Source organism: Corvus kubaryi, unplaced genomic scaffold, assembly GCF_017639235.1.
Source record: "Corvus kubaryi isolate FWS band 111438036 unplaced genomic scaffold, C.kubaryi_AGA036_p1.0 37187, whole genome shotgun sequence".
Classification (NCBI taxonomy): Eukaryota; Metazoa; Chordata; class Aves; order Passeriformes; family Corvidae; genus Corvus; species Corvus kubaryi.
This window is the reverse complement of record NW_024581053.1, coordinates 927098-950736: the sequence shown is the minus strand read 5'-3', so window position 1 is coordinate 950736 and position 23639 is coordinate 927098. Positions and strand designations below refer to the sequence as shown.

The window sequence follows — 23639 nt, the reverse complement described above, 5'->3', positions numbered from 1 at the left end:
AGTGCCTGCACATTCCTTTGTGTCCCACTGGAGGTTCCTGGAAGTACTCTGGAAAGCTGCTTTCTAAAAATTAAAGTAGCTAATTCATTCTGATTTTGTCTTTTTAAGAAAAAAACCTGTTGAGAGTAAGAACAAACAGCATTTTTAATTATTGGAAATGGTGAATCCAGCTCTTGCTCTGACTGTAGGAGCAAGAGCTCATAAATTCAGTGTGGTTACTGAAACTTATAAATAAGCCTATTTATGGTCTGCAAGTGTTGTAGGGTTGGGTAACCTAAAAATTAAATGATGGTCAGCTGTATTTAACACAAACTTTTTTTACTCTGTGTTCAGGGCCTTTGCAAAGAAGCAGCAGCAGCTGAGTGCACTGAAAATCCTGCAGAGGAATTGTGCTGCGTATCTGAAGCTGAGGCACTGGCAGTGGTGGAGAGTCTTCACCAAGGTTCCTCCTGTTCTGTTCTGTTCTGTTTTATTCACCTATAAATAGATGAGTGCAGGGTCTCAGTCTTTCATTTCAAACCTTTGCAGGTGAAGCCTCTTCTTCAGGTCACTCGTCAGGAAGAAGAACTTCAAGCCAAGGATGAGGAGCTGATGAAGGTGAAAGAAAAACAAACAAAAGTGGAAGCAGAACTTGAGGAAATGGAAAGGAAGCATCAACAGGTTTGTGTGCAGGATCAGCTTTTGATATGGGGGACATGAACTGTGCTCTGTCCTGTGTGAGGGAGCCAAGCTGGGGAGCAAAAGAGAATCAGGTGAGCTGGTTCCCACTCTGCTGGAGCATGGAATAGGAAGCTACAGCACGAGCTGTTCCTCCAGGGATGCAGAAACATGTTAACAAAACTGAATCTTCTTTGGTGGCCTTTCCTGGTTTCCAGGAGAAATTCAGTGGCAGTGTCATCTGTGCCTGGGCTGGGCAAGCTGTGGGCAAACACCTGGAGCAGCTCTACAGATGTGGTGGCTTTCTGTGATGGCAGAAATTTGGTGGATAAGGGAAGAGCAATTTTGGTGTCATCTACCTGGACTTGTGCATTTGGCACTGTCCCACAGGACATCCTGGTCTCTAAACCAGAGAGACATGGAGTTCATGGATGGACCCCTCAGTGGAGAAGGAACGGGCTGGATGGGGGCACTCCAGGAGTGGCAGTCAGTGGCTCCACGCCCAGGGACAAGTGGCATCCTCAGAGCTGGGGATTGGGACTGGCCAGAAGTTCTGGTGTCTCCAAGTGCCAGGATCAGCCCATGGCACTGCTCTGCCACTCTGCAGGGATCAGTGCAGGGGGCAGTCCAGGAAATGGTGCTGGAGCCAAAGCTGCTGCTAAAGCCTCTTCTGAAAGTCTTTGGGTTGGGATGTTGACCAGGGAGTCAGGAATTGGAGCAGAACTTGGCCTTTAAGTACCTCTGTAGCTGCCACAGGTGTGATCTCTCACGAGAGACTCTGGAGTGTCATTTTTCAAGCTTTGCTGCCATTTGTATTTGCAGGTACTGGAGGAGAAGAACATCCTTGCAGAGCAGCTCCAGGCTGAGACAGAGCTCTTTGCAGAGGCTGAGGAGATGAGGGCTCGCTTGGCTGCCAAAAAGCAAGAGCTGGAAGAAATTCTCCATGATTTGGAGTCCAGGGTCGAGGAGGAGGAGGAAAGAAACCAAATATTGCAGAATGAGAAGAAGAAAATGCAGGGCCATATCCAGGTATGGTTCTCAGTGACTGGAGATGGAAAAGGGGGATGGGGAAGCTCCCTCAGCATCTCTGCAGGACAGAGGAATTTGGCTCCTGAGTGGAATAAGATGAATTTTTTTCTCTTCTCTCCCTGTGTTCAGTGTGATGAGCTTTGTGTGGTCTCCAGGCAGGTGAGGGTGAGGACAGAAAGTCAGGATGCCCTGTCAGTGTGTGCTGAGAGATAATTAAAGGCAGCAAAGTGCTGCTGAGAGGGCAGGAGCCAGGAATGACTGCATGGGGCTTGCAGGCTGATGGGATGGTGTCACTTGTGGGAGAAATGTTGGTTTTTGACTGAATTCCAGTGAACATCATGAAGAATATTCCTCATTTCACTTTACTAAGACAGTGTCATTTCCTCCAAGTTACTTGGTTGAGGTTTTTTTGAAAATCAGATTATTTAGATGCTTCCTTTTAAAAAATGGTGTCCCTGAAAAAGGGAGTAGCTGAGAACTTAGCTGTCTTTCAAAATATTAAAAGTAGTTGAAGAGGAAATAAACTCCACTTCTCACAGCTCTTGATGCCTTTTCATAGATGTCCATTAATCATATTTAAATGAATGATATTTAAACCCACAAATGACCCTCAGAAGCACAGTGCATTATTGCTTTTTACCTCTTTGTGCCAATAACTGAACTGTCTCAGCTGTGATTTTGAAACAAGAAGAGCAGTTTCCTTTGGAATCTCTTCTCACATCCTGGCATTTTCCCACCAGGTGCCCCGTTCAGGTGCAGTGTGCTGGGAAGTCTCTGACATAAAAAGCCTGATCTGATTTGGTTGTCATTGATGACAGATTTTTTATTTTATAGTTGGAATTAGGAAGGTGAAAGACTGTGGAAGTGAGTGGGTGTTTCCTAGACAGCACATTTCACCCAAAGCTGGAATTCAGAGCATCAAAAATTCCATGTGTATCCCATGGCCCTTAATTTTCTTACCAGATCATTGATCCTGTAAATGGATCCAACCAGGAAATGTGGGTTTAGTGTGTGTTAGGGTAAGAGGCTTTTCACAATAACACATCTCTGTCACTAAATTAAAAAAAATAAATGTTACCACATGGATAACCTGGAAGATGCACAGATGCAGTTGTGTCTCTTCCCAGGACCTGGAGGAGCAGCTTGATGAGGAGGAGGGAGCTCGGCAGAAGCTGCAGCTTGAGAAAGTGACAGCTGAAGCAAAGATCAAGAAGATGGAGGAGGAGATCCTACTGCTGGAGGACCAAAATTCCAAATTTCTGAAGGTGAGAGCAGTGTGGAGGTGCCAAGGGACAGCTCTCAAAGCTGCTGGCACAGGATCTGTGACCTTTGCACCTGGACACTTGAGGGCTGTGAACAGGGCAAGGCTGAGACGCTGCAGAGGAGTTTGGCCTGACTTCCCAGAGGGAGTTTGTCATGCACTTTCCCTTCATGACTCTCCCAAATCTTAGACCTGGAGGAACTCTTTGTAGCTGCCATTGTTCTTTGCGAACAGTTTTCTAATGCTGCCCTAAAGCCAGGCCTCCTGTGTGCTGACTTCCAGGTCTCTCTTGGAAAATAAGTGTTCATGTTTCCCCACAATTCCAGTTGATCCTTAATACTGACAGTCACTTGAAATGTGCTCTGTGCTATCCCCCAGTGGGTTTTGTACATTCCTTTATTTGCATTGCTTTGGGATTCTTCAGGTTGAGTTTAAGAAACTATTTTTTGTTTCTTCCTCCTCCCCAGGAAAAGAAGCTGATGGAGGATCGGATTGCTGAATGCTCTTCTCAGCTGGCTGAAGAAGAAGAAAAAGCCAAGAACTTGGCCAAGCTGAAGAACAAGCAGGAAATGATGATCACTGATTTGGAAGGTTTGTTCTGCCTGGAATGGCCTGGGAACAGCTTGGACATGGTGCCAGGAGGGAATGGATCACTTGGGACAGGGAATGCAGTGTCTGCTCAGCCTGTGAAGTGTAACCTGAGCTGCAGATACTCAATAGCTGCTATTTCAGCCAATTCCTGAAGGAAATTTGTGTCTCTTGCAAGACTTGTTGCATCTGGCTGCTCAGTCTCTTTCCTGCTGAACTTGTCAGGTTTTCATTTTTGAGAATCTGTTTCCTTTACAGACACACTCAGAAATTCCTGCTGTTGCCTGTATCCATTAGCACCAGGGGAAAGCATCCTGGCTCCTGGGAAGTTGCTCCCACTCCTCTCTTACACCAGAGCAATGCATTCCTGTAGGAATGGCAGCAGGCACTCTTCAGGCTTCCGGGATTGTTTTCTAACAAGCAAATCTCAATTATTTTGCTTTTCTTAATGTTTTATCTGCCTTGTATTTATAGACATACTTTATTTTACAGTGCTTTATTTTTAATGAGCAGCCTGGTCTGGTGGGAGGTGTCCCTGCCCAAGGCAGGGGGTTGGAATGAGATGAGCTTTAAGGTCCCTTCCAACCCAAACCATTCTGTGATTCCATCTCAAATGGTTCCATTTATTTCTGATTGTTCTGCCAGTGTTGTCACTAGCTGAACCTGCCCCATATGCAACCTCTCTTGGTTTTATGTTGGTTTTTTTTAATTACTGTAGATACTGTGCAACATTAATGAGCTGCCAAGTCAAAGTTGCAAAAGAATAAGACAAAGTTGCTCTCTGTGCCCTAATTTGGGAATCGTTCTTGCACTTGGTGTGTTGTAGCCTGTCTTGCTACATACTTTAAGGCTGATGTGCTTCTGGAAGAATATCAAAGTTTTACCTTATCTGTATAGGAAGGTATTGAACTAACAGGGGTAGCAGTGATTGATGAAGCTTGTCTTTAACAGTTGCATTCAGAGACCTTAAGATGGGTCTAAGTAAGCTTTACTCACTGGAAAATAATGCTGGAGCTGCTCTGTGCTTAAATCAGGACTAGGAACTTGACAGATGTGTTTGGTTACAGAGCCATTCCGAGACTGATGACCTTAGAAGTGGAAATTAAAGCTTATATTTAAGGCATGCAATTTCTGGGCTAGGAAAGCAGAGTAAAATGATATTTGCTCTTGGAGATGATTCAAGAAGCCATTAAGGTCTCTCTGCTAGAGTCTTGGCACTGCTAGGCACTGATATTTGGGGAAAAAAATTAATTCAGTTTGCTGTGAACTTTCTCAGTTACAAAACTGGGTCTTGTGACACTGCTCTAACTGTCACTCACCAGGAACTTAATGTAAAAACAGAGGGAAGAGTACAGTTCTTTGGGAATGTGAAACTGTTGAGAGAAAAGCTGTGTTGCTTTGAGTTGTCTGGAAAATCCCAGATAGCCCAGGGTGGCTCTGAGGTGATTCTTGACCATGGCTCCCTTTCCATGTTGAAGATCCTGGTCCAGGAGGAGGCTTAGGAAGGGTGAGAGGGAAATCTCTGCACTGAGGGCCCACAAAGTATTGAACAAGGGTAATAACTCCTGTTATCACATGGAATCCTAAATATATGCCAGTGCCTTTAGAATTGTTCTGCTCAGCAAAACCTTCTGTGGCTGAGCTCTGTTCCACCCCTGCTCAGCAGTGGATGTGGGCAGCACAGCCAGGGTCTGTCTGACTGTGCCACCAGAGTCAAGGACATGTTTGATTGCTGTGGCAGTGCAATGGGATGGTTGTCCCAAAGAATTCCTTAGGGCAGGAGTATCCTGGCTACACAGGTCAGTCACTGGGGGGAAGCTCTCAGGGTTGCAGAGTTTTGCTCAGTATTGGTAGGATGTGATTAAACAGCACAGGTACTTGCAAAAATGGTTTGTTCAAGTTCTCTTTAAGCTGTGCTGTTTTCCAGTAGACCTTTTTGAGTCTGGCCTAGCCCTTCCAAAGCCAGCCAAGCCAGCATTTGTTCCAGTCCATAGTTTATCTTCTTTTTGAGTGTTGATGTCTGGGATTGTCTGGCCTAACAGCTCAAGCTGGTCTGTTAGATCCCACTCCTTATTTTCCACCAAGATGTTTCTGTTGCCTCATCTCAAACTATTCACAGTTGTCACAGACTTTCCCCTGACTTTCTGACTAAATCATGCAGTTCTCCTTTGCTACTTCATTTTTCTTCAGACTGGAGAAAGAATTGAGGCAGCATAAATTAAACTTCCCACCCTCCTGCCACCCCAAACCCCCTGAGGGTGACAAGAGAAACAATTCCACATGAATTCAATTCTTTGCTTCCTTTAGAACGCCTAAAAAAGGAGGAGAAGACCCGTCAAGAGTTAGAAAAAGCTAAAAGAAAACTGGATGGGGAGACAACAGACCTGCAGGACCAAATAGCTGAGCTGCAAGCCCAGATTGAGGAGCTGAAGATCCAGCTGGCCAAGAAAGAGGAGGAGCTGCAGGCTGCCCTGGCCAGGTCAGTGTGGGACAAACCTGCTCCCCCAAACTGAATCTCACCTGGCTGCAATCAGAGCTGGGAACGCTGGAATAGCAGAGCTCTGGAGCAGCTCTGGACCCCTGTGCTGTGCACAGACATGGCAAATTTAAAGGAATTCAGTGATCCCTCAGCATCCTTGCAAACCTGCAAAAAGAAGTTTCACGTGGTGTCATAGCGTTTGGGCTCTGGAAGCTTTTTTAATCTCCCAAAATTCAGCCTCAGGAGGGAAGAATGTGTATTTCTCAGTGGGTTTTAACAAAGTGCTGGGCAGGACAGACTTCATCTGGGTCTGTGTGATACTCCTGCAGTCCCATGTTATGCTGAAATCATCTGTATTTTTTAAGTATAATTTTTCAGGAAGAGGAAATTCTACAGATGGAACATTTCTGGGCACTGTTGAGATCTGCAAAATCAGAATACTTGACTGTAAACTAAAGCTTGATCATTCTGATAGTGAGCCTTGGTGGGGTCTTGAGAGTAACTGTGGGCTTTTATCTGTAGTATCTGTTATCTATCCCTGGCAGTGTCCAAGGCCAGGCTGGATGGGGCTTGGAGTAACCTGGGATAGTGGAAGATGTCCCTGCCCATGGCACAGGGTGGCAATTTGATGATGTTTAAGATCCCTTCCAACCCAACCATTCTATAATTTTTTAGGTTTATTTTATTCTAGTGGAAAAGTTAAGATATTTTTGTAGGTAATCGAGGCAGATAGTTATGAGAGGAGGTGAAATCCCATTAACTGTGGTGCCTCTGTTTGACAGAGGGGATGAAGAAGCAGTTCAGAAGAACAATGCACTGAAGGTGATCAGGGAGCTGCAGGCTCAGATTGCAGAGCTCCAGGAGGACCTGGAGTCTGAGAAGGCGTCACGGAACAAGGCAGAAAAGCAGAAAAGGGATTTGAGTGAAGAGTTGGAGGCTTTAAAAACTGAACTGGAAGATACTTTGGATACCACTGCAGCCCAGCAAGAGCTGAGGTAGGATCATGGTCTGTGTAAGAAAGCACCATTGAAATTCATCTTTGATTTACAAAGGCTGAAATGTTGATTTTTTGATGACCCTTCCTCCAGGACAAAGCGAGAGCAGGAGGTGGCTGAACTGAAGAAAGCAATTGAAGAGGAGACAAAAAACCATGAAGCCCAGATCCAGGAGATCAGGCAGAGGCATGCTACTGCCCTGGAGGAGCTCTCTGAACAGCTTGAACAGGCCAAAAGGGTGAGGAGAAAATGAACTTTCTGCTTCAGGAGTTTTTATAAGTACCATAGGTGGCCTGGTTCCTTCCATGGCAGCTGAGCTAAGGTTTTCCATGGTCACAGAGCTAAGCTGTCCTCTAAAAGTGCATCACAATTGCAGCTGAGATTTATCCTGCTGGTCTGACGATGCTGCAGCTATTCAGCAGCACATCTGAGCTGTGTGCTCTGGCCACCAGCACCAGAGCAGGCAGCAGGAGGCACAGGTGCATCATGTGGCTCCTGTTCTTGTTCTGAAGGAGGATTATTCCAACACTGCCAAAAGAAGAAGTCTCTAGGTCTTGAAATTAGAGTTGGGGTCATGACAAATGTGTGTGTAGACTACTCATATCCTGTAGGGATGTTTTTATGTAGGGAATGCTTCACAAGATTTCTTAGTATTTTTAATTAAGTGAGAAATATAGTTAGACTGTTTTTTACTGGCTTTATTCCCCTAAAAATCTTCTGCATGTCTTGTGCTCCTTGTTCAATAAATATTCTCAATAAGAGCATGAAAAGATGGAAAAATACCCTGCAATCTGAAACAAAGCTCCTGTGACAAGACGGTGTCAGCCCTGGTGATACAGCAAGAATGACACTGAAACATCCCTTATGCCAATTACTGCTTTTTAAAAAGGCTTTTGACAAATGTCACTGCAGTGCTGAGAATTGCTTTGTTCTGCACTTCCAGGCTGCTCTGCCTACTCAAATCAGGGCAGCTTTGGTTCATACCTTCCCTTTTATTTCTGTGAGATGAGCCATGCTGATCTGTTAATGGGCACATTCCTTCCTCCTTGCAGTGCTACCAAAACAGTCATTTCCAGTGCTGCCATCCCAGATCCTGCCTGTCCTGGTCCTCACTGTTACCTGTGCTGGCTGGGAGAGGAGCCCCCTGAATTCACTCAGTCTTCACCTGACACACACACAACGTCACTCAGCAGCACTTCCAACACTCCCTGCTCACGTCTTGCTGAGCACTTGGCTTCAGTCTGAACATGGAAACCTGATCTGCAGAACCACTTGGAGCAGGAAATATTCACCTTTTAACAAAGTGTTGAATTTCTTCCCCTTTGTCTTTCCTAGTTCAAGGCAAACCTTGAAAAGAACAAGCAAGGCTTAGAGTCTGACAACAAGGAGCTGGCATGCGAGGTGAAGGTGCTGCAACAGGTCAAGGCAGAGTCTGAGCACAAGAGGAAGAAACTCGATGCTCAGGTGCAGGAGCTGACTGCAAAGGTGTCAGAAGGGGAGAGGCTGAGGGTGGAGCTGGCGGAGAAGGCGAACAAGCTGCAGGTAAGGCTCTGGAAGTCCTAAAATCCTGGAAAACAGGCAAGGAACTCGAAGTTGTAACCAAGTGCAGAAATGGCCTGTGGAGGATGTGGGAGGTGACCTCAGTGAAGGGCTCTCACGGACTTGGGAGGCCCTAAAGTGGTGATGTGCTTCAGATGGAGAAACTGGACAGCTGTGACATCAATCCTGAATGTTCTGGGCTGTGCAAGAGTTAACAATGGCTTTGAAGGATGTGGCTTCCATCCTGGAGAGCAAATCCTACAGGGAGCTCTGCACAGTCCAGCTGGAATACAGGATTTTGGCTTGGCTGTGGAATTGAGTAGATTGAGCTGAGCTTTTCCATAGGTGTGAGCAAAAATTCATGGTGGCCACAGGTTTGCTTTTGTGCTCAAAGCTGGGAGCCTGGCAGGGAGGGATTGCAAGCACAGGCCCATTTTTCTGGGAAATGGAGCAAACAGGCAAAATGCAGCCATGGCTGACCTCTGAAGCACAGCCATGAGGACTTCAGGTAGATCCAGCTGAAGCACTTCAAAAAGGGAACGGCCCAGTTCTCTGTGGAGGAAGCTTTCAGGCTGTCCTCACTGTATATAAAAGTAGTGTAGCCCAAAATAATACACTGGCACCTGGCAGTAACCTCTTCTCTTGCAGCGATGCTTTAAACCCAGCTGCCACCCTGATACTCTCTGAATTAATGCTTCCATGAAATATATGGTCCTAGAATTAAAATAGCATTAAAGTGTGAATGCAGGGATCAGAACAAAGTGCTGTGCTAAGTACCAGAGCTTAATAGCATAACTCTTGCTTTGTTACTGCACTTCAGGACTGACATTCAGCTTCAGTTCTGTAGCCACACCTCAGTATTTTTAGCTGGTCTCTCTCTGCTGGGCTCTGTTGCTGCCTTGCCATACCTGGAATTTGTTGAGGTTTTGTGTTGTGCAGTTCCAGCTCCCAGTGGGGTTTGGGCTGTGCTGTTACCTTTGGGCTGCTTGCTTTGCAGAATGAGCTGGATAATGTCTCCAGTCTCCTGGAGGAGGCAGAGAAGAAAGGCATCAAGTTTGCCAAGGATGCAGCCAGTTTGGAATCTCAGCTTCAGGATACACAGGTGTGTGTGCAGCAAAGCTGAGCTTGGCACTGGAGCTTTGCTCCTCAGGGAAATGCTGACTGCTAACAGAAAATACATATTCATTCATGCTTTGGGAAGTCCCCTGGGTAGAAGCTGAATTTCCTGTTGAGTCCAGTGGATTGGGATGGACTGGGTTGGATTGGGATGGCTCAGCTACATGTGGAACCAAGTTTTCATTATCTGAGCTTCACTACCTGATAGCTGGTAGTTCTCTTTTATATCTTTGTGGGAGATAAGAATCAAATAAAAAACCCCTTTCCAGGTAGAATTTAATGTCAATATCCGTGGGGTATATGAGGAACAAAACCCTGTCTTCTACTGACAGCTTCAAATTCTTACAGCTGAAGTTCAAACTGTCAGGCTTTGGTTCTTAATTAAGAAAATGCAGCTTTCTGCAGATACTCATGACTTCAATGCATTTTGTCTTCCCTGTATAAAAGTTCTAATGGTGACCACTTAACTGCAGAACTCCTTGAATGATGTTAATCACAACTGGAGGGGTTTGTAGGGAGCAGGATGGGGGAGAGGGGATGGGATGGGGGTTACGTTACACCTTTCATTACTTTGTTAGGACAGAAGTTTCCACCTTTAAAGTGACCTTTATCTTTAGGCAATGCAGAAAAACCTGGAAGCATTGTGCCATTGCAGGATTTGCTGCCCCATGTTCTTCCCAGGTGGTTTAAAATAGGTGCTCTGTGCTTGTCTGAAGAAAGGAAAATGCATTTTGAAGGTGACTTCTGTGCTAGTCCCTTGAAGGTGGAAAAGCATCACCCATTAACTTCTAGAACAGACTCTGGCATGAATTCCCTGATCAGAAGTAAGCTTTGTGAAGGTTTAAAAGTGCCCAAAATGAATGGTCAGTGGCTTTTTGAAAACCCAAATAACAGATGTCTTCATAAAGCATGTCCTTGTCCCAAAATCTGAGACAAAAATAAACCTGAAACTCCACAGGTGGAGTTGTGGGGGTTTCAGAGCACACTCAGCTCTGCCCATGCCTGTGTTCCAGGAGCTGCTCCAGGAGGAAACCCGCCAGAAGCTCAACCTCAGCAGCAGGATAAGGCAGCTGGAAGAGGAGAAAAACAACCTGCAAGAGCAGCAGGAGGAGGAAGAGGAGGCCAGGAAGAACCTGGAGAAACAGATGCTGGCCTTGCAGGCCCAGGTAAGCTGCTGTGAGTGGAGGCTTGTGTGAGGTGTCCCAAACCGCTGTCCCAGAGCTTTGGGGAACACATCAGGGAACCTCCACAGGTGCTGGAGCAGATTGTGGAATGAAGTTTCCTGTGGCCTTTCTCCATTGCAGTGATGATGTGTGCAGTGATCTGTGATGGGCAGGGCTTTGCCCTGCTTAGCACCCTGGAAACTCCCAGTTTTTGCGTTCCCTGAGCTTGCAGCAACATCTCTTCCTGCTTTTGCACTTTGCCCCTGGGTGCCTTTCCTCCCTCTCGTGATGCACTGAGGGACTTCACTTGTTTTTATTGAATTTCAGTTGGCTGAGGCCAAGAAGAAGGTAGATGATGACTTGGGAACCATTGAAGGCCTGGAGGAGACTAAGAAGAAGCTGTTGAAGGACATGGAGTCCCTAAGCCAGCGCCTGGAGGAGAAGGCTCTGGCTTACGACAAACTGGAAAAGACCAAGAACCGCTTGCAGCAGGAGCTGGATGACCTGATGGTGGATCTGGATCACCAGCGCCAGATTGTCTCCAACTTGGAGAAAAAGCAGAAGAAGTTTGATCAGGTACTCCAGTCTCCTGTCATCTTCCTGGCTTTTTAGGATTTTTAAGCAGCATCTTGTTTTTAGTGTTGCTGCAGAAATGAGCCTTGTATAAAGAAGGGTCTGACAGGAGTGCTGTGGTTACTGATAATCCTGTGAGCAGCTGGCCTTTGTTAAGAGGAACTTGCCACTCCCAATTTTGTGAGCCAAATGCCATCTCTGAGGCTTGTTAGATCAAGTAATCAGCTCTTCATATACAAAAAGAGACTTATGCTGAAACGAAAACTTAAGAGTTTTATTGTAATCCCTCAAGGTAGACTAAAAAAACGATCTGAAGAGTGAAAGATGGAAATCATATGAAACTTGAGTCTTGATGAGTAGCTTGCTTTCCTCCTCTCCTCCCAGAGGAGCTGTAGCTGTTCTCTTACTGGTACTTTGATCACGACTGATGGACCAGACAGCTCCTGAAGGCCAGTTAAACTTAGAGCATGAACCACTTCCTGAATAAAACACCTGAGGCAGGAAGGACCTGATTGTGGAGCTTAAGAGATAGATTAATTGTTTCTTCTGTTCAGATGCTGGCAGAAGAAAAGAACATTTCTGCCAGATATGCAGAGGAGCGAGATCGTGCTGAGGCAGAGGCGAGGGAGAAGGAAACCAAAGCCCTGTCCCTGGCTCGGGCCCTGGAGGAGGCCCTGGAAGCCAAGGAAGAATTTGAAAGGCAGAACAAGCAGCTGCGTGCAGATATGGAAGATTTGATGAGCTCCAAAGATGATGTGGGCAAAAATGTAAGTATGGTTCCACACTGGGACTAAGAGGGAAAGCTCCCTGGTGGGAGAAGGGTCTGTGACACAAGAACAGAACTTTCTGAAGCTGACCCAAAATGCTGGAGGAATTAATGCCCAGAATAAGGGGCTGGTCCTTGTTAACACGAGGCCTCTTCAAAAGCTGTGTTCTCCCCCTCTGCATGGAGGATTCCAAATGTCAGTTTTATACTTTTGGATCACTGGAGGTGGGACTGTGGTCAGACAGAACTGGTTATGTGTTGCTGCTCTGATAGATGGGGACAGCCACTTCCTCATTTTTGTGTTGCTGGGTGTATTTTTGTGTGTAAATGAGGGATAATGAGGATTTCTGTTACCTTTGGTCAAGCTGGGTTGCAGGACGTGGTTGAAGCGAAGGCAGAGCAGAACTGTGACCCTTCAGTGTCCTCCCTCCTGCACCCAGCTGAGGCAGCAGCAAAGGCCCCTGTCACAGCCCCACATGATTATCCAAGAAGCAGATCTGCCCTTCTGCCAGGCCTGGGTGAGGGGTGTGGGTCTGCACTGACCCTGTGGGGCCTCTGCTTCAGCCCCCCACTGCTGCTCTGCCTGTTCTGATTCATTGTCCAGCTCAGAGGGCCACAAAATGCAGTCCCTGACCTGTCCTGCTGCTCGAAGCTGCTGGTGTGAGGTCCCTGAAGGACAGGCTGTGATCAGGGTTTGTGCCTTAGGTCCACGAGCTGGAGAAGTCCAAGAGAACCCTGGAGCAGCAGGTGGAGGAGATGAGGACTCAGCTGGAGGAGCTGGAAGATGAACTGCAGGCCACAGAAGATGCCAAACTCCGTCTGGAGGTGAACATGCAGGCTATGAAAGCCCAGTTTGACAGAGATCTGCAAGCCAGAGATGAACAGAATGAGGAGAAGAAGAGGATGCTGGTGAAACAAGTATGTCTGGTTTACTCTGTGTTGTAGTCAGAAGGGGGGGAGGGTCTTTTGCCAGAATTCTGGGCCTCTGTGCTACCAGAAGAATAAAACTTTGCTTAAAGATTCCATCCTATGGAAATCCCAAACCATAGAATTTTTACAAACCATACAATAGTTCTGGCTGAGGACTGGCCACTGCCACCAGGCAGTGCCAGGCAGCTGCTCGTGGCATCCAAAACCACTCACGAGGTTTGGCTGTTGCTGCCTGGGTGTATTCCCAGGACAGGGATATCTCAGTTGCATTTTCAAGCCCATCCTGTTTGATATCCAGGAACAAATCCATGGATGCGGAGATAGACTCGAAAATTAACTGAACAGATTCCCAAATGAAAATCATGGCAGAGCTTCCAGGTTCACTGGGCTTGAGAATTCTGGGAACACAGAGATCAGAAGAGCCTCAAGAAATGCCTTTAGAGTTCCATGTTTGTAAGAGAAGATGGTTCTAAATTAACATTAAGTGTTGAGGAATAAGCCAGCCAGTATTTCAAGATTTATCACAGGAAAACAAAATCTGAGAATCACCAGTGTAGAGATATCTTAGGAATAAACCTGGCCTGGAGGGTTTGGAAGGTCACTGCAGTACACAGTTGCTGTTATCTCAACTGGACAAGAGCTCCTGACCTTGCACTGGGAGGGAGATTTGCTTCCAAACAAAACATTCTTTCCTGTTGGTAACGTGTGGCATTTCTGGCTCAGTTTATTTTTGCATAGGTTTGGCTCAGTCCATGTGGCCTGGCTGTTCACACACTCCTGTTTTGTTTTGGGAAAAGAAGTTGTTGGTGTATAAATGCCAGTAACAGGCATTCAAAGGGAATGGTTTCATTGTTTCCTTGACACAACGAGGTGATTCTAGTTCTTATTTTCCATCAGAGTTAGTGACATCTGCCCTGGAGCCATCCCCTGTGGTGGATGGGAGTGGTGGGCAGGAGGCTGAAATGGAGATGCTCCAGATGCTGAGTTCTTTCCTCGGGTTTCCCTTTTGCTCAGTGCAGAGGTCTCTGCTTCCATTTGGGATTTGGCCTTGCCATCCACAGTGCCTTCCCCCTAGCTGCCATTCCGTGGCCTTTTCCCATGGAGAGGTGTCCCTGTGCTCTGGGCAGGCCTTTTGGGGTCCCTGCCCTGCTGAGGGCTGTGTGGCCCTGCAGGGGCTGATCCTGCCCGTGGTCCCCAGGTGCGGGAGCTGGAGGCCGAGCTGGAGGACGAGCGCAAGCAGCGGGCGCTGGCCGTGGCAGCCAAGAAGAAACTGGAGATGGACCTGAAGGACCTGGAGGGGCAGATAGAGGCTGCAAACAAGGCCCGGGATGAGGCCATCAAACAGCTCAGGAAGCTCCAGGTAGGCACAGCTGATCAGGGAGCTGGTTCTGTCCTGGGAGCTGCCCAGGGACTGCTTCCATTCAGTGCAGCTGAAGGCAGAGGGAGAATCAGACTCCACTCATGGGTCTGAGAGTATCTGACCTGGATTTATGCTCTACTCAAAACTTACCCTTTTACAGACTCTCAGAATGGTTTGGGTTGGAAGGAACCTTTAGGCTCATCTCATTCCAAACCCCCCTGCCACAAAAAACACTTTCCACATCCCTAGAGGTGTCCAAGGCCAGGTTGGATGGAGCTTGGAGCAACCTGGGATAGTGGAAGGTGTCCCTGCCACGGCAGGGGTGTGACTGGATGATAATTAAGGTCCCTTCCAGCTCAGGCCATTCTAAAATTCCACTCTATAATTCTGTGGAATGCTTGGAGTCTTGGAATGTGATATTTCTGACCAGGCATTGAAGGGTGGAAGGATGAGAAAATGAACTTCTACAATACAGAAGAACTGGAAATGCCTTTAAGTGGAATGAAGCCACTTAGGGAGAAAAGCTTTATCTCTTAGGGGCTGGAATGCATCAGAGCTAGAATGGATCTTGTGATTGTCCTAATGCAGCCTCGCTGTTCCTTACCCTGCTTTCCACCTGCAGGCTCAGATGAAGGACTACCAGCGGGAGCTGGAAGAGGCCCGAGCATCCAGGGATGAGATCTTTGCCCAGTCCAAAGAGAGTGAGAAGAAGCTCAAAAGTCTCGAAGCAGAAATACTCCAGCTCCAAGAGGTGAGTTGGAAATCCAACAGATTTGTTTTTCTTCCCAGAGTAAGGCAGAGAGTGAAAATACTAAAAAACAAGGTAGTGAGTTGACCAGAGAAATGGGAGCCAGGAGAACTCTGGTTCCCCTGCTCCAGGTCATCACTGAGGTCTTTACAGCTTCATAGGAGTCATTCCAGGAGCCTGGGCTTCCTGGATAGCAGGGAAGCTTTACTGCTGCTTAAACACACTCGAGCCTTCCCTACGGTGTGCTGGGTGGTTCAGGAGTCTCTGAGAGGTGCAGTGCTCAGTGTCAGCACTGAAATGGGTTCTTAGGGTTTATGTATTTACAATTCCCTCTCTGGCCTCAGTGAACCATTTGTGTGTGTGGAGGTTTATCCCTCTGCCCTCTCAGCTCTTTCTCTTATGGGCATCAATGTTGGCACTTTATGTAAGAGCTCCAAGTCTTGCTGCCTCTCTCTCATCTTCCACTCTCGCCCTGTGCTGCCACAAGGTCAGACTGCAGAGTGTCCCTGTGCCTCTCTTGTCTGCTTTAGCTGCAGAACAAGGCCTGCAGCAGTTGTCCAGACTCACCACACTTCCCTTGGAGCCTTCACAGATAACGTGGCACTGCCTGGAGCTTCTCCAGGCGGACTTTGGTGGCCTTCAGGCATCAGTGTGGCACTCGTAGAGCATTTAATTGTCCTTAGCAAATGCTTGAGTGTTTCTGCCACTTAAGGGATTTATAATCTGGGGTTCAGTGCTGTGTGTGCTGTTGTGCTAAAGCTTTTCAGTTTTTATTCTCTTCTTGCCTTCATGCTGAGAGCTCTGTGAGAACCTAAAACATTTGCTTAATTTAGCACCTGCTGTACACTGACTGTGTCGGTCAGAGCATGTGGCACAGTGGTTGCCCCTGCTGCTGAGGGCTTGGGTGTTACTGATCTTCCTGGATTTTTTTCGCCTTGCTTTGTGTGGGGAACAGGGAGAAGTAACCCCACTGCAGTCCCCGGGCAGTGCGGGAATATCCGGCTGATGTGTCCTGCTGGCTTATCCATTAAAAGCCCCCAGGGATATCCCAGTTCACAGCATCTCCCAGAAGCTGTTAGGAGGCCGAGCTGTTTGCAGAAGCTGTAGGGTTCCCGAGGCTGCACTGACTCTTTCCCACCCTCGGCAGGAGTTCGCGGCGTCGGAGCGCGCCCGGCGGCACGCGGAGCAGGAGCGGGACGAGCTGGCAGACGAGATCGCCAACAGCGCCTCTGGAAAGTGAGTCTGGGCTGGGACAGGGAGGCTCAGGCTGGATCCCAGGGAAAGGTTCTTTCCCAGAGGGTTTTGGGCCCTGCCCAGGCTCCCCAGGGAATGGGCACGGCCCCGAGGCTGCCAGAGCTCCAGGAGCGTTGGGACAGCGCTGCCAGGGATGCCCAGGGTGGGAGTGTTGGGGTGTCTGTGCAGGGCCAGGGGCTGGATCTTTCTGGATCCCTTCTAGCTCAGGAGACTCCCTGATCCTAAGTGACCTCCCCAGGAGCTCTGTGGGCTCTGGACACGCCCTGACCCCTTCCCCTGTGCAGGTCAGCGCTGCTGGACGAGAAGCGCCGGCTGGAGGCTCGGATTGCCCAGCTGGAGGAGGAGCTGGAGGAGGAGCAGAGCAACATGGAGCTGCTCAACGAGCGCTTCCGAAAGACCACGCTGCAGGTGAGCCCAGGGGCAGCCGCTGCTGGGGGTGACATCCACGGAGGCTCTGGTGGCACTGAGTGACCCCTGTCCCCTCCCTGCCAGGTGGACACGCTTAACTCGGAGCTGGCCGGCGAGCGCAGCACGGCCCAGAAGAGTGAGAACGCGCGGCAGCAGCTGGAGAGGCAGAACAAGGAGCTCAAGGCCAAGCTGCAGGAACTGGAGGGCTCTGTCAAGTCCAAATTCAAGGCAACAATTTCTACTCTAGAAGCCAAGATTGCACAGCTCGAAGAACAACTCGAGCAGGAAGCCAAGTAAGGGGAAAAACCTGGTTGCCTGTATGGGTTAAAGAGCTGAAAGTTCCATGCTGGAAGTTTCTGAAAGGCCTTGGGTTTATTGTCTGGAGACTCCTGTTTAGGGGATAAACTTTACCAAGGCAGCTGTAGAGTAACTGGGGTTGGGAGTTTCAGAATCGATTTGCTTCCTGCCAGCTGGATGAACCCTGCAAGGTGTTGATGTCCCAGAGCCACAAGGTGCTGCAGGAGTTTCCTGGGACAAGGTGAAATGTCCCCTTGAGACCCCTGGTTGCTTGGTTAGAGGAACAGCTTAGGTGGGACAGTTTGAGACTAATCCTGTGCTCTGCAGAAGTCTTTCTGCAGTGATTTATCCATCTGTCCTTTCAATCCTATTCTCAAAATTCACTTTTTTAGCTGGTTCCTCCCCCCATCTGCAGCTGGGGGTGTCCTACCGCCACCTCTGTCCTTTCTGTGCCCTGGGTTCTGCAGCAGGCCCGTGTTGCTGGTTAAGCAGCATCTTTAAAGCTGCTCTGTCCAATCTCCTTGTGAGGGCACCCTCTGAGCCCTCTTTCCATGCTCACATGGCCCCAGGGCAAAGGCTTTGTGCTCTGAGAGCTGCATCCCTGCATCCCAGGCAGCCCCTGGCACGAGTCAGTTCCATTGCTGGTGTCTGGCATGTGCAGAGAGCTCAGTTACACCTTCAGGAGGGACAGATCCCGTGTTCCCAGCCCTCAAGTACTGGGACAAGGATGGGTTTGGATTGTTCCAGGGAAAGAGCAGCTGCCAACAAGCTGGTGCGCCGCACGGAGAAGAAGCTGAAGGAGGTTTTCATGCAGGTGGAGGACGAGCGGCGCCACGCGGACCAGTACAAGGAGCAGGTGTGTGGGGGTCAGGAAAACCTCCCTGGGGTGGGAAGGGCTTGTGAAGAGGAATTGGAATGGAAATACCTAAGGGAATCTACAGTGATGGTTAAACCAGCAGAGGAAGCCCAGCAGGGATTCTCCCTGTGTGTGTGAGCTCTGCTGGGCTGGGCTGTTCCCAGCCTGCTCTCCCAGAGCCAGGAGCTCCGTGGTGTTCCTGGGCACTGAGGCTGTGCTGCGTCCCCAGCCGGGGGGAGCAGGGTTGGGGTGCAGCTGTTGGGGTGACCCCGAGTGCTGGCTTTGGCTGCAGATGGAGAAGGCCAATGCCAGGATGAAGCAGCTGAAGCGGCAGCTGGAGGAGGCGGAGGAGGAGGCCACGCGCGCCAACGCATCCCGGCGCAAGCTGCAGCGGGAGCTGGACGATGCCACGGAGGCCAACGAGGGGCTGAGCCGGGAGGTCAGCACCCTCAAAAACAGGCTAAGGTCAGTGCCACTGGAACACTGGGACTGGGATCTACCCGAGCCCTTCCGAGCCCGCAGACCCTCCATCGTCCCTGGGGAACATCCAGCTGGGAACTGCTGAGATGAGGGAATGGGTCAAACCGGAGCCTGGTGATGGGAACAAGGAAGCTGCCAGATATTCCACAGGGATATTCCTGACAGCTCCTGAGCTCAGACTCCTCAGAGTTTCCATTGGCAGGTTCCCTGGGTAGCCAGTTCAACCCAGCCACAGGTAAATGTGACAGAGGAGGTGGTTCAGTTGTGCCTTTCCAGTGGCTGGTGCTGGCCCCGTTTTTCCTGGCCCTCACTTTTGGGGATGTTGCAGCAGTTTCCTCAAGAGCAGGTCTGTGGGACCCAGGTCTGTGCCAGGGATAGGGGGGAGTCAGCAGGGATGAGGCTCCTGCAGCCCGTCAGCCACGCTGAGGGGCACAGAGGGGCTGGGCCTGGCTGGAGCTGCTGAGCTGAGCTGAGCTTCCCTGGCAGCCTTGGAATTTTGTACAGAACCTGCTCTTGTCTCTGCTGGGTGCTCCTACAGAGACAGCAGTTTAGGTTACTGGAGACTTGCAAACCTAAGGTGAGGTATAAACTGAGCAGGAATGCCAGAGAGGTGTTGGAGCTCAGGGTTCTGGCTCCCTGGGCAGGGAGGGGGCTTTGAGACTCCCTGTGGGACTGAGCTGCCCCATTCCCACATGGCTGAGCAGGGAGGGCTGCCAGGGTGACCTTTCAGTTCCTGAAGGGACTTTGGACAAGGGCCTGGAGGGACAGGACACAGAGAATGGTTCCCACTGCCCGAGGGCAGCGTTAGATGGGAGAAATTCCTCCCTGGGAGGGTGGGCAGGCCCTGGCACAGGGTGCCCAGAGCAGCTGGGGCTGCCCCTGGATCCCTGGCAGTGCCCAAGGCCAGGCTGGACATTGGGGCTGGGAGCAGCCTGGGACAGTGGGAGGTGTGGGATGAGCTGTGGCAGGGGTGGGATGAGCTGAGCTTTAGGATCCCCCCAGGCCAAGCCCTGCGGTGCTCTGGGCTGGCCCGGGCTGTGCAGGACCCTCACCCCGCTCTGTTCCCCGGCTCGCAGGAGGGGAGGGCCCATCACCTTCTCCTCGAGCCGCTCGGGGCGGCGGCAGCTGCACATCGAGGGCGCCTCGCTGGAGCTGTCGGACGACGACGCCGAGAGCAAAGGCAGCGACGTGAACGAGGCCCCGCCCGCCCCCGCCGAGTAGCGCCCGGCCCCGCCTGCATGCAGAGACCTTTCCAGCCCCGGGCAGGAGCACTCGGAGCGCCCTGCCCTGCCCTCGGAACTGCCTTGTGGCCGGAAAGCTGCCTTACGACCCTCGGCATGTGCTACAAGGTTCCTTATCATAGGTCAACCATGTCTTAAGGCTCTCCAGCCTCACCACACTGTACCCTGCTTCAGATATAGGTACAACTGCTTTTTTATATATAGTAAACAACCGGGATCGTCTCTGTTCAGTGCATCTCTTTTCCAGATACTCATTGTAAAGCCATTTTATAAAGCATCATGTGAAGGATGAAACTTTTTTTTATCAATCCAGAAGCGTCATTCCCAGCGGGTGGGTGGCCAGGACAGACCCCTTACCGTGGCTGTGCATGCCTTGTGTCCAGCAGCATCCTTCAGGCTCCGGGCTCGCCGGCCCCGGGCTGGGCGCAGTCTCTCAGATCAGTGAAGACCAAACCGCACCTGTTTCTTTCTTTTCTCCCAATTGTTGTGATCCGCACACAACCCCTGAGTGAACTGTGAAAAACGGCCTTGGGAAGTGTTAGAGGGAAGTGTAGGGATGAGTGAGTAGTGTCCATTTTTATCCTGCAATCCCATTTGAAGTGTTCTCAGCACCTGCTCCATCCGTTCGTGTCCATGCAGTCCAGGCACACCGAGGTGGGTCCCCGTCCCCTGTACAGCCCTGCGTGCTCAGAGCCCCCGGGGCCCTGCAGACACCCAGGCTGGGATAATGTGAACACCAGTGGGAAATAAACACACAGCACAGGCAAAACTAATTTATTAATGTGAGGCCGAGTCAGGGCGTGGGAGGCTCCGGGACCCCCGGCAGCCCCGGGGTCCTGCGGGGCCGGGGCTCGGGGCTCCCACCCTGGATGGATGGATGTTGCCTGCCTACAGTTAACATGCCAGTGGATGTGAATCCTTTTTTTTTTTGTTGTTGTTTTGTTGTTGTTTTTTTATTTTGAGCAGTATTACAGTGAGTAGTTAGCGTTCTTTTTGTTTAAATAGCTGAAAACTGACATTACAGAAAGTGCCTTAGACACTACAGTACTAAGACAACGTTACATATATAATTTGCCTATATAACAATGATTTAATGTATTAATTTTGACTGTGCTTCATATCATGTACCTCTCTAGTCCAAGTGGTATTATTGATATTAGTGACAATGAATCAGTGTTAACTAGGAAACTTCCTCTGCCACATGCTCAAAACCCGTGGATTTCCCTTTTTGGTTAAAAGCTTTAACATCTGTCGCAAAGGTTTTGTTGTGTGTGTTTGGATATTTTTAATCAAACTGGCTGTTGACCACCAGGCGTCTGACTGCAAATATCTTGTTTTCTTGTATACCCATATTTCTAGACAATGATTTTTGTAAGACAATAAATTTATTCATTATAGATGCGGCCGCCTGCTCTGTTTACTTACTGGAAGAGCTCTCCCGAGGCTGGCATAGACCTTAATAAACGAGATATGACTGGAAGCTGCCTTTTCCCTTTTTCCTGTTTTGTTTGTTTGCTTTTTTTTTCCTTTTATTTTGACCTAAATACAGCATCAATGGCTTGGTCTGAGCTGAGCCCTTGCCTTTGAATGCCACTGGCAGGGCCCAGCTGGAGCACAAAGGGAGCTCTGAGCTCTCCTGCTGCCCCTCAGGGCCATGGCACAGGCACAGCCCCACTTGTGCCTTCAGCAGGCTCTGGGCTCCTGCCTGAGCAGTTGCATCCCATATTTTGGGGTCCTGGGGTGCAAAACCTGCCCTAGAACTGGGGGAGGAAAGGCCCAGGAGCTGCAGGAGTCTGGGCTGGGAGCTTTTGGCTCCCCCCAGAGAGGTGGGAAAGGGGGGAGGGAGGTGAGTGGGTTAAAAACGTGAGGGAATGAGGACACAGAGCAGGCAGAGGGGCTGGGTGGGTGCTGCTCCCACCCTTTCCAGGGGACCTGTGGCTCCCGGGGCCTGGCTTGGGGCTGGAGCCTCCAGCACCGAGGGGCTGCTGGAGCCCAGGGGTGGGCCCAGGCTCCTGGATGGAACTTGGTCAGTCCTGGGCAACCTTTTCCTCCTTCACTGCTGTGGAAAAGAAGGGATGAGGAAGGGCTTTTCCCTGCTGCTGGCACGGCTGGGAGCGGGGCAGGGCCTGTCCCTGTCCCTGGCAGCCGGCCCGGGCTCGGCTGTGAGCTGGGACTGGAACGGGGCAGGAGGGCGGGCGGGCGCAGGGAGGGTGACCCCGCTGGGCTCAGGGCGTCTGAGGGTCTGGCAGGAGCTGGCAGCGAGTGCGTCCCCAGAGGAACGGGGGGTGCTGGGGTGTCCGTGCGGGGTGTCCGTGCGGGGCCGGACACGAGCACAGCCTCGGGCTGGGCAGCGGAGCCGAGCCCGGCCGGACAGCGGCAGCAGCGGCAGCCCCGGCTCGGGCCCCAGCCCGGCTCTTGTGCACAGGAAACTCCTTCCAGCTGCTCCACGGAGGCAGAAATCCCCCGGAAGGCAGCTGGAGGCTTCCAGCATGTCGCCAGCTGAAATATTGTGTCCCCCCTGAGGGCCAGCAGCAGAGGCTGGGCCGGTGTGTGCTCAGCCCCAGCAGCATCCCGTGCCGCTCTCCCAAGGGCAGGGGTGTGGGATGATGTGGCACTGCCTGAACATCGGCCCTCCCTGGGCCATGGCAGAAACCCCTACGGGACAAAGTAAGAGCCACGGCCACTGGTTCTGCAAAATCCACTGATTCCACATTAAAAGAACTTTATTTTTGGAAGATTAGTCTCATTTGTTTTCATTCTTTTGAAACCACATCATGTCAGTGGCACCAGGGTGGAACGGTACATCCTATGGAAACATGCCAGAGAGAGGCTGAATAAATAAAGCTACAAAGCCCAAGTTATGTACAAAGACCTCAGGCAAAGGTATTATGTTTACAAATCTATGTACAATAAAACAAATGTAAACAGTCAAATGCAGCAGAGGATGCACAGGAAGGAAGGACCATACAAACCCTAATGGCAAAGGGACAATCCCACCTCCACTGCTGGGCCAGTGGGGTTTTTTTCTCAGCATTTGTAACTCAACCACCTGGGAGCTGCAGAGCCCCTGAACGACAATTGCTGAACCCTCAGCTCCAACCCTGGCTCCATTTGCTGGTTCTGTCTAAAAATCCACCGACTCTGAGGCACATGGACAGAGAAACCACACAAATGTGTTGCCTGAAAGACCCACAGGGCTCAGTCGCCCCAAACTGTCACAGGTGATGCTGGACAGTCCAGTCCTACAGCACAGGGGTGATGGGCAGGGCAGGGCGGGCCTTGGGGCCAGGTGGAGCAGCAGCTTCCTAAAGCTCCCACGGGGTCGCTGTGTGGAGGGTGAGGGATGGAGGCCGAGTCCAGCAGGGCCACGGAGCTGTGGGGCAGCCCTGGGGGCACCTGAGGGCACAGCCCCTGGGCACAGCACTGCCACCCCTGCACCAGGGCAGGAGCCCCAGGGGGAACAGCTCAGCCGTGCTTGGCCCTGCCAAGGCATCTGGGGGGGCTGGGATGGTCACCCCAGTGCGCTGCCACGCCCCCTCTCCCTCCCTGCCCCGGCCCTCTGTGTGTGTCCAGCTGTCCAGTGGGGATGGGCCGGGCTGGAGCCGCTCATCCAGCCCTGCTGTGACTGCCACTGACACAGCTGGAACTGAGACAGGACCTGGGGCCAGCTCCAGGTGCAAATAGCGCCAGGGCCGATGCCAGCCCCCCAGGGCACTGCCACGAGGCCTGAGGGCAGCAGCTGCAGGGCCTGGGAGGGGACAGGGACAGGAGAACGAACCTGTGAGAGGAGCGGCCAAAGCTCTGTCAGACCTCAGTGAGAGGAGAGGGAAAGCCAAGGGGCCGAGGCTGGGCGTGTCCCCAAGCACAGCAGGACCCCTGTGCCCCCCAGACAGAGCAGG

At 50.5% G+C, this 23639-nt stretch overlaps 2 protein-coding genes across 9 annotated transcripts in view; one reads left to right on the top strand and one right to left on the bottom strand.

The window, feature by feature from the left end:
- The window catches only part of MYH10 (myosin heavy chain 10), an 89214-nt gene extending 67994 nt beyond the window's left edge, over positions 1-21220 (top strand). For all 4 annotated transcript variants that reach the window (XM_042022092.1, XM_042022090.1, XM_042022091.1 and 1 more), the window contains 22 exons: positions 334-442; positions 529-660; positions 1480-1686; positions 2814-2951; positions 3415-3538; positions 5843-6014; positions 6797-7009; positions 7103-7247; positions 8345-8551; positions 9546-9650; positions 10678-10830; positions 11155-11403; positions 11955-12167; positions 12872-13084; positions 14295-14456; positions 15079-15207; positions 16352-16440; positions 16743-16866; positions 16951-17159; positions 17911-18019; positions 18312-18484; positions 19576-21220. In XM_042022092.1, the coding sequence (XP_041878026.1) occupies positions 334-442; positions 529-660; positions 1480-1686; positions 2814-2951; positions 3415-3538; positions 5843-6014; positions 6797-7009; positions 7103-7247; positions 8345-8551; positions 9546-9650; positions 10678-10830; positions 11155-11403; positions 11955-12167; positions 12872-13084; positions 14295-14456; positions 15079-15207; positions 16352-16440; positions 16743-16866; positions 16951-17159; positions 17911-18019; positions 18312-18484; positions 19576-19720 (3520 nt within the window). In that variant the 3' untranslated portion in view covers positions 19721-21220. The remainder of the gene's footprint in view (positions 1-333; positions 443-528; positions 661-1479; positions 1687-2813; positions 2952-3414; positions 3539-5842; positions 6015-6796; positions 7010-7102; positions 7248-8344; positions 8552-9545; positions 9651-10677; positions 10831-11154; positions 11404-11954; positions 12168-12871; positions 13085-14294; positions 14457-15078; positions 15208-16351; positions 16441-16742; positions 16867-16950; positions 17160-17910; positions 18020-18311; positions 18485-19575) is intronic.
- A 1207-nt stretch (positions 21221-22427) lies between these two features.
- NDEL1 (nudE neurodevelopment protein 1 like 1) overlaps positions 22428-23639 on the bottom strand; it is a 24719-nt gene continuing 23507 nt past the window's right edge. For all 5 annotated transcript variants that reach the window (XM_042022096.1, XM_042022099.1, XM_042022097.1 and 2 more), the window contains one exon: positions 22428-23639. This exon is cut by the window's right edge and continues 372 nt beyond it. The gene's annotated coding sequence lies outside the window, so the exon portion shown is untranslated.